General features: G+C 40.0%; 1 protein-coding gene across 1 annotated transcript; it reads left to right on the top strand.

Annotated features, from left to right (window-relative positions):
• Positions 1-6,222: 6,222 nt before the first annotated feature.
• LOC148008714 (pathogenesis-related protein 2-like) lies at positions 6,223-7,310 on the top strand. The gene is made up of 2 exons (XM_087674039.1): positions 6,223-6,518; positions 6,853-7,310. Exons 1-2 carry the CDS (start codon positions 6,332-6,334, stop codon positions 7,152-7,154), a joined length of 489 nt encoding a protein of 162 aa, XP_087530165.1. The 5' UTR covers positions 6,223-6,331; the 3' UTR covers positions 7,155-7,310.
• Positions 7,311-8,457: the final 1,147 nt, after the last annotated feature.

Genomic DNA, 8,457 nt, shown 5'->3' on the forward strand with positions numbered 1-8,457 from the left:
GGATACGTGCCACCTCCAGGATTTGTTACACATGTGGGACATCTACTTTAGTGACTCCTGCTTTTGCTTAGCCGTCTTGCACGTGGAACCCCTATGGATGCTACTTTGAGAGATACTACCCCTGTGGGTATACCAGATGTATAGGGGTTTTCCGGTTATGTCTAGGAGCGTGATCGAAGGCGGGAGAGGACACACATTAGACGTACCCTACAGGGGTATGGATATTCGCAGATGATAGGACATGTGCTATAATCATGAATGATGAGGGGAAGAGGGTAATGTCTCGCATCAGAGAGTTGTGCCAACAAGTTTTTCAGCACAACATCTTGGACATTGGAAGAATAGGCCCAAGGGGAGCAAGGACTATATAGTGGCATCCTTACACGAGGAGTTTCTAGTACCTTTAGCAGCAGAGAGGTTTTCCACTGTGTGGATGATAGAGTGTATGTGTGCATACATGTCACATAGACGATCGGCACGCATGCAAGGCACTTAAGAGTGACACCTCAAAGCCCAAGTGGTTAGACACAGATGATTGGAAGAGACTCAGGGAGGAGGAGACTACAGATTCTCTAGGACGTTGGTGACAGTAGTGGGAGACAGCAACAAGGGTACGATTGGAGGCATGGGTCGTACATCATCTGGGGAGTGACGACCACAAGACTTATTTGGAGGACTTTGTAAGTTTTTCTTTTGTTCTTCTTGCTTTCTTATTTGCAATATCACTTGTACTAATAATCGTGTTTCTAATAGTTGTATTCTATTTTCTTTGTAGCACTCCATCACAAACCCTAATCCCAACGACTTGGAGACTCGATATGTACAGAGACATGGTCTCACTGCACTCATTGATAGACTGTACGCATGCGGCAGTGTCGTGATGCTATGCGGACACCGTGTGAAAAAGCATGGAATGCATCATCATTTGACTTCTTTATTGATCTAGAGAGTCAATGTGATCTGAGTCATTAGTACTAGTGTGAGTTGCATGGATTATCCAAAAATACTAGATTTTTGGATAATTTTAGTCCATTTTTGATATTATTTATTGTAAAAATCCAAAAAGTTAAAAAAGCTTCTAGATTAGGATGGCATGCAAAAAGCAAGTGGCTTTTTTAGCCAGTTATGAGATTTTTCATAAAAAAGGAAAGATGGGCGAAATCACACGGGTTGCGATCGCTGTTGATAGGCTGAAAACTGTAGTTTGAACTGGAAGAGGAAGAAGAAGTGATCTGGGAGATCCGTGAGCAGGTGTCCTGAAGTTTTATCCCCCTTTCGGAGCCAACAGAGCCATTAGATTTGGGTTTCGAGCAATAGAGAAGGAGCTATTATTTTTGATCCACGTTTTTGTTCTACGAAGAAGCTCCAAGAGATCTAATGCCTGGAGAATGCTTCTGAGTAGTGCCAGACAAAGGATTTTAGGTTCTAAATATTGATTTGATTTATTGTGTTTTTTCATTATTGTGTTTACCTCTTGTGTAGTCTTTATCTTCTCTTCCATCTCCTATCTCTACTTCCTTCTACCTTTGATCCCTGGTGGATTCGACCTTTTGACAAAACCCCTCCGACAGCGGCCTGGTAAGTCAATCATCTTTCTTGTCCGTAGTTATTATTTTTTTAAAAATGCATTATGTATGGTGGAATAATGTGTAGTTGTTCATTTTGCGGAGTCTGTTTGATGCTCCTTTGCGTCACGATGAGCTTTCTGATGGTGAGGATTTGTAGCTCGCACTTGGATTTGTGGAGTGCATATCCTCTTCTTTTTTGGTCTTGTGATCTGCGTAGGTATCTTCCATGTACTATTCCTTAGATGTACTTATCATCCTTTGTATCTTGCAATAATTACAGATAAAATTTCATGTTAGTTTTGGATCTCCTCTCTCTCCATGGTTCCATGTAATGTCATGATTTTTCATCAGTAATCTTGTATTTATTCTATGTATCAATCTTGTGGGTTCAAGTATATTTTGCTCTCATCTTGACGACCATTTTGTACCCAACATGTAATTCATTTGTAGAATATTATATAGTACATGGTGCTATATGTGGCAAGGTTGCTGACCTATCAAACATTTTTTTTCTTTGTAACCATCGCTATTAGCATCACTAATTTCTTTGCATGCATCACTATTGCCGTCATAATTTACATCGCAAACCGTCGCTATATGCTTTGCAAAAGTGACAAAAATAGCGATGGTTTTGTAGAGCGCTTATACTGACGCTTTTAGCAATGATGGGGGTAATTTTTTAATGAAAATTTGCATCGCTTTGAAGGTTGGTATGAGGCCTATATCTTGTAGTGTTGGGATATAGCTCTATTAATTTTCCATAAGTCACATCCACTTTCTTGTTTAGTAGGTCCTTCAAATAGTAGCTCTCCTAGTCCTCCCTTAGAGGCATATCTTTAGGCTTGAACTTCCTTTTGGGTTTTCTCTTCTTCCCACCACTGAATTCTCCTTCAACTACCTATTTCCATTTTGACTTTTGTAATAGTCACTCTTCTTCTTTTCTGATCCTCTGCGTTGAGGCCACTATGATGTCTTCCACACCTATCCAAGTTCATTCGAAAATTCCATTTTCCTTCTTCTTTTACTCCACTAGATCATGCTTCCTCCTTGACTTTAATAGCATAATCATTCCTCTTATGGAGAGACTTCCTTAACAAAAGGTTCATGTCTCCCCTCTCCATGGTAAATATGGACAACTAGGACTTTGATGACCTACCACTCTACAATTTTATAAAACTTTGTCCTTCATATGCTCCTTGTTGTTTCCCTTCACCTTTATGCCTAGTCGAGTTTTGAGCTCTCCAATTTCACCTCCTCTTTAATGAAGAGGACTAGAGAGGGAGAAGAGAAGAGAGAGAACACTACAGAGAAGAGAGAGAGAATATCAGACAGAGAAAGACTATAGAAAGAGAGGAAGAGAGAGAAAGCAAGAAAGGAAACCATGAAAGTTGGAAGGTGAAAATACTTGATTATTTGATGATTAACTAATCTCCTAACTAAGTCTCTCAATATCTTATATGCCCCATTAATATGACCAAGTATTTTCCCTGTGATAAGCCTGCTCTAAGCTCGTATCTATCTCCTATATCCCACCCCAAACCCTATGATTTTTGCCCTCCAAAAAAAAAAGAGAACTTATTGGTGTGGCTCATTTTGGGGGGTTGTAGAGACATGTGACATGTCAAAACAGAGCCATTGAAGTGCACTTTCAACCCATATAAGTTACACTTGGGTTTCATTAATGCAGGGTAAAAATTAGCTATTCCCAACTAGGCCAAAATTAGCTAGTCTTCCATCAAGATTATTTAGATGCATGATCGATAATGTACATTTCCTCACATTGAAAACACAAGCTTTTCTCTTTACACTCTCTACAGAGGTCCACCGGGATGAATTTTTGGCCTCGTTAATTGCCTTTGATTGAAGCATTCCTTGGTCTATTTTTGACATGTTTTATGTTACTTGCTGGCCAAAATTTTGGCTACTATTTTGAATCATTAAATGGTAGCTATGTGGGTATTTTTGTAAAAATGGTGTTGAAATCCAATATCCTTCTTGTGTTGTGGGCCTTTCTACCATTATATCAATGGATAAGTTAAGCTCTAAGCCATATATATATTTATACAATTTAGCATAATCACTAACACTTTTCACATATATTGTTGAATTGAGAAATTGGTTTGTGTATTCTCTCATAGATAAGCTACAGTGGTCTAGTCAGTACCATCTCCTAGCCCACCACTTCATCTTAACAACTAGAGAGGTATTGTTGTACTAGAAAGCCAAAATAATCATCACAAAATTCCTCAAATCTTAAAGACACAAAAAAATCTAATTTCCTCATATCTTAAAGGTACAAAATGCTTTGTCACTCCATTTCGTTGTTGTTTACTCCATGGGTCAACACTACATCCATAGATTTAGATGAGACTCTTGGAAAGTCTCTCACAAGATTAAGGAGCAATAGCGCATGCACACACACACGCACGCGCATGCGCACACGCACGCGCACGCCCACGCACACGCGCGCACGCACACACACACACACGCACGCACGCACGCATGCAGAGTCCACTTATCAATTGTACATCCATTGTTCAACTTGAGACTCCTCGAAAAGATCTCAAACAATGAGGAGAGTAGTAGCAAGAGGAGATATATATATATATATATATATATATACATATATACACATATATATATATACATATATACATATATATATATATATATATATCCTTACTAATGTTGCGTATGTTCCTCCAAACATAACTAACTAACAATATGTTTGCAATTCTATCATGTAGTTTAAAATTCATGTTAACACTAGGAGAGAGAGAGAGAGAGAGAGAGAGAGAGAGAGAGAGAGAGAGAGAGAGAGAGAGAGAGAGAGAGAGAGAGAGAGAGAGAGAGATCATATTGTATTACCATTGCATGCAATCCACATGTACTCAATATTAACATGATATGTATCACAAAACATGATTGAGCAAGAAGAGAGTAATGACGTATGGGTGAAAGAAGAAGAACAAGAATGAGACCCTGATGACATGAAGTAGACTTGATTGACAGGGAAGCAAGCACATTGCTTTATAGCTTAGACTCACTTCCCTCTCTTTGCTTATGGGATACAACATTTTACATATGCTTATAGCACGGCTTCTAGCACCACACATTTAAACAAAAGGAGATGATTAGCTTTTCTAAATGCAAAAAGAAATAAAAAATCAATAATAATAATAATATTGATATTTTTCATCTCTAGGATTCTCAATCATTTTTTGGCCCTCTAATGTTATGATCTTTAAGTTACCACTATGCCAATATAAGATGTTTATTTTATTTCATGGACTATTTGCCATATATATTTGTAGCACTTGTCACATTGTGTTGGATAGTTAAGCAAGGAATTAATGTCTTTTGTGTTTCTAGTGAGTAGTTTATCAGTTGAGATTAATACAGATGTAACTATTTTTTGTACTTACTATAGTGGAGTGCTTTTGTTGCAAGGGATTATCATTTTAGGCTCTTATTACATGGATTTATTTATGCATTTATATGCGAGATTATTTATGATTTTTATACATGTTCTCACACGTCTTATATTATGGCCTTAAGAAAATAGAATTATTTTTATAAGGGAAGATTTATGATTTAGGTGTTAGAAAAAATTAGATAAGACTTAAGAATCATTAATAAAACAAGTCATTCAAATAATGAAAGTAAAAAGCCTAAAAGTATTCCTTTCATGATTTTTGAGCACAATTAGCAAACCAAATAAATAATTAAATCTATAGTTCAAGGAGGTGCTCACTCATATATAGGGGAAGATTATACCCATTTTGTTCTATGGACTCTTCTCTCAATTTATATATGTCTCTCTTTTACATTTTCAATTTGTGGTTGATTGTTTGTGAAAGTATAGTGAATGTTGATAGCAACAAAGCCATGATACACATGACCTAAAATTGTTGTTGAAAAGATCAGAAAACTAGCAAATATAAGAAGTTACTCAGGAACCAAAGTCTTTCCATGAAATACCTCAAAAGGACTATAGGGTGTGGAGTATGTGCAATTTGCAATCATGTAAGCATGCGTACATGAGATCCTCATATTTTTTATAAAGCCTATGGAATTAAGATCAATGCAAATAAATGAATCACAAATGCACATGGTTGTTGGATGAGTAGGTGATTAATGATATTTCCTTGATCTATCTCGGTAAATCAAACAATTCACTTGCCACTTGGACTTTTGTGCACATCGATCCTAGACCAAAGAGTTTAAGAGACCACAAGATATCTTTAAGCAAGAGCATACCCATGTGCACCAAATGGAGCACTCCTTGCTCCGGTTATGGTGACATCTTTTGACGCTTTCCAAAGGTCTTATCATTTTGAGGGGGCACCTTCGATAGAGCGGTTTACCCTTCCTTCACAACAAAGGTGGAGATGATTTCTCCTTCAAAGCATGAATACACCAATCTATTCGCAAAGAAATAGAAATGACCAAACCTTTTGGCACGCCTGGTTTTCGTCGCGGTGGAATTGTTCAACGCCGCCCCAGCGATCGTCAAACGCTGAGCCTCGTTTTTCTTCTGCCTGGATTGACTACACGTCCCATGTCGGAATATTAGTTAAGAATTGACGCACAAGAATAAATATCAGCAACGTCTCGCCCGTCAATCATTCATCAGAACCAACGCACCCAGGCCTTCTCTCTCTCTCTCTCTCTCTCTCTCTCTCTCTCTCTCTCTCTCTCTCTCTGCGTACAGCGCTACTTCTTGTAAAGCCAGTTGCACAGGTTTAATTTGAGGCAATATCATGGCACCGTCGACGTCGACGTTCAGTGACAAGGTGGAGTGCAAGGTGCCCGCGAGGCGGATGTGGTGCGCCTCCTACGAGCTCGCCCCTCAATACCTCCCCAAGGCCCTCCCGCACATCATCCAGTCAGTCGACTACAGCTCCCCTCTCGCTCACGGCTGCATCGGCACAGTCTTCTTCCACAAGGGTAATCCATCAAATCATCTCTCTAATCCCCCTCCTTCTGAATCTCTTCTTCTTCTTTGGCTTCTTCTACTGCACCGCTTAATGCACCATACTGGCTTCTGATCTGATAATCTTTCGTTATTCTCCATCGCCCCCTTTCTACCACTGACATGGATCAGCTCTAGCTCGCACACCCACACTCACTATCAACATAGCGCAACGTCCCAGCGCCGGCCAGCTTAAAGACATCGGCCTTTGATGCTCTCTCTCTCTCTCTCTGTCTCTCTCCCTGGCCTGTGACCACCAGAATTACTGAGTGCTAATGGTTTAATCCTCTTTAATCCAAATTATCGCAGGTGATGCGGATAGTGAAGCTGCACTGATCACAGAGAGGTTCGAGGACGTCGACAATGATGCATTCAAACTCACGGCTGTGGTGACGAAAGGGGGAGTTCTGGGGACCTTGTTTAAGAGCTATCTGTACAAGCTGCAAATCGAGGAAACTGGGCCGGAAACTTGTATCGTCCACTACACCTTTGAATACGAGCCCCTCCACGATCAACACAAGCACGAGTTCCCACAGGAGGTCAATGGCATAATGAGCGAGACGTTCAAGCAAGTGGAGGCCTACCTACTCGCCCACCCCGACTCTCTGTAGATTAGATCCAGCAACCTCTCGTGCCAAGTAGCACAATGTCTATGGCAGCCAGTTGCAAAGGGGTTTTGGGACAGTCGTGTAAGTCCTTATAACGTTTTTTAAAGCCAATACCCTCGGGCCTCCAAATAAAAATACAAAACTTTATCTTTTAGAAAATTCTGCGGAAGTAAATACGAAGCCCGTTTCCACCAACTTATTCAAATCTACCTCGATTTCAATTGTTGTAGCATGTGCGTGTAACAAGTGCTATGTTGGGAAAGAGTGAGGCACTACGCTCAATATAGGCCTATGCTTCGCATCGGTGTTACAAACACACGTGACACAGGCCCTTTCGTCAGCACTTAAGCAAAGATTCATGTGGCAACTTGCAAGAGTCGGCATGTGTGGGCACGTTGTCGATATGCTCTCTTTTGGCCCTACTTGCACATGATTGATGCTTATTGCACGTTAAATGTAAGTAAACTGTTACGTTATAGACTTATAAGCCACGAGGCTCCAGTGTTGACACAATGCTTTGAACTCCATTGCTAGGCCACCTCCATGCACCCTTCTCCAATTCGCAATCTTATCATTGTCAATCCTTCTAGAAGCCTTACATTATGAAACATTTGTGAGGGGACCTACTAGATGAGACCATTATATAGCATGCTCAAAGTGTCCCATGTGGATTCAATACAAGGGATGTTTGAAATACAAGGGATTCAATACAAGGGATGTTTAAAATATATTTCCCTTAACATATTTTTGAAATAAAGAAGGATAACCTATGACAAAGGTATTCGTACATTGTTGAATACAAAAAGGGTGTTTTGAATAGGCATTGATGAGTGGGCTTTTTGAATAGCCATTGATGAGCATAATTGATACAATTGAGGGTTTGCATCTAATGAGGCTCCTGAGATAGCATGTGCATGTCAAAAACCCTTAACTTACACATTTCTGAAGACTAGATAGACACTACATGTATGTCTCTCAACTCTTAAATCACCCCTAATGAAAAGTTTAGAGTCACAAAGCTTAGGAAATCTATTAGCAAAGTGGTTGGCGAGTGTTACGAAGGTACCTTCAAGCCACCCCACCCTTTGCCTTCCAAGTTTCCCCTGAGTTTCCCCTAACACACCTTAGCACTAGTCTTGTGCACTCCACCTTCGAGCTAGGAGCCACCTTGAGTCCATAGTCCATATCATGGTGTGCCAAGGCACCCACGTCATAGATCCAACCTCATAGGTCTACACTTGCAAGGTTCCAATCCACATCTCCCACCCAACAGGCAAGGAGCCTATATCACGTTGTGTTGCAATTT

The sequence above is a fragment of the Lygodium microphyllum genome, unplaced genomic scaffold (genome assembly GCF_053477565.2).
Source record: "Lygodium microphyllum isolate KBCC unplaced genomic scaffold, Lygodium_microphyllum_v1.1.10 scaffold_73, whole genome shotgun sequence".
NCBI lineage: Eukaryota > Viridiplantae > Streptophyta > Polypodiopsida > Schizaeales > Lygodiaceae > Lygodium > Lygodium microphyllum.

Coding starts and splice junctions, on each gene's coding strand:
- LOC148008714 (XM_087674039.1), top strand. CDS start 6,332: ATGGCACCGTCGACGTCGACGTTCAGTGACAAGGTGGAGTGCAAGGTG. Junction 6,519..6,852: donor CACAGTCTTCTTCCACAAGG/GTAATCCATCAA, acceptor AAATTATCGCAG/GTGATGCGGATAGTGAAGCT.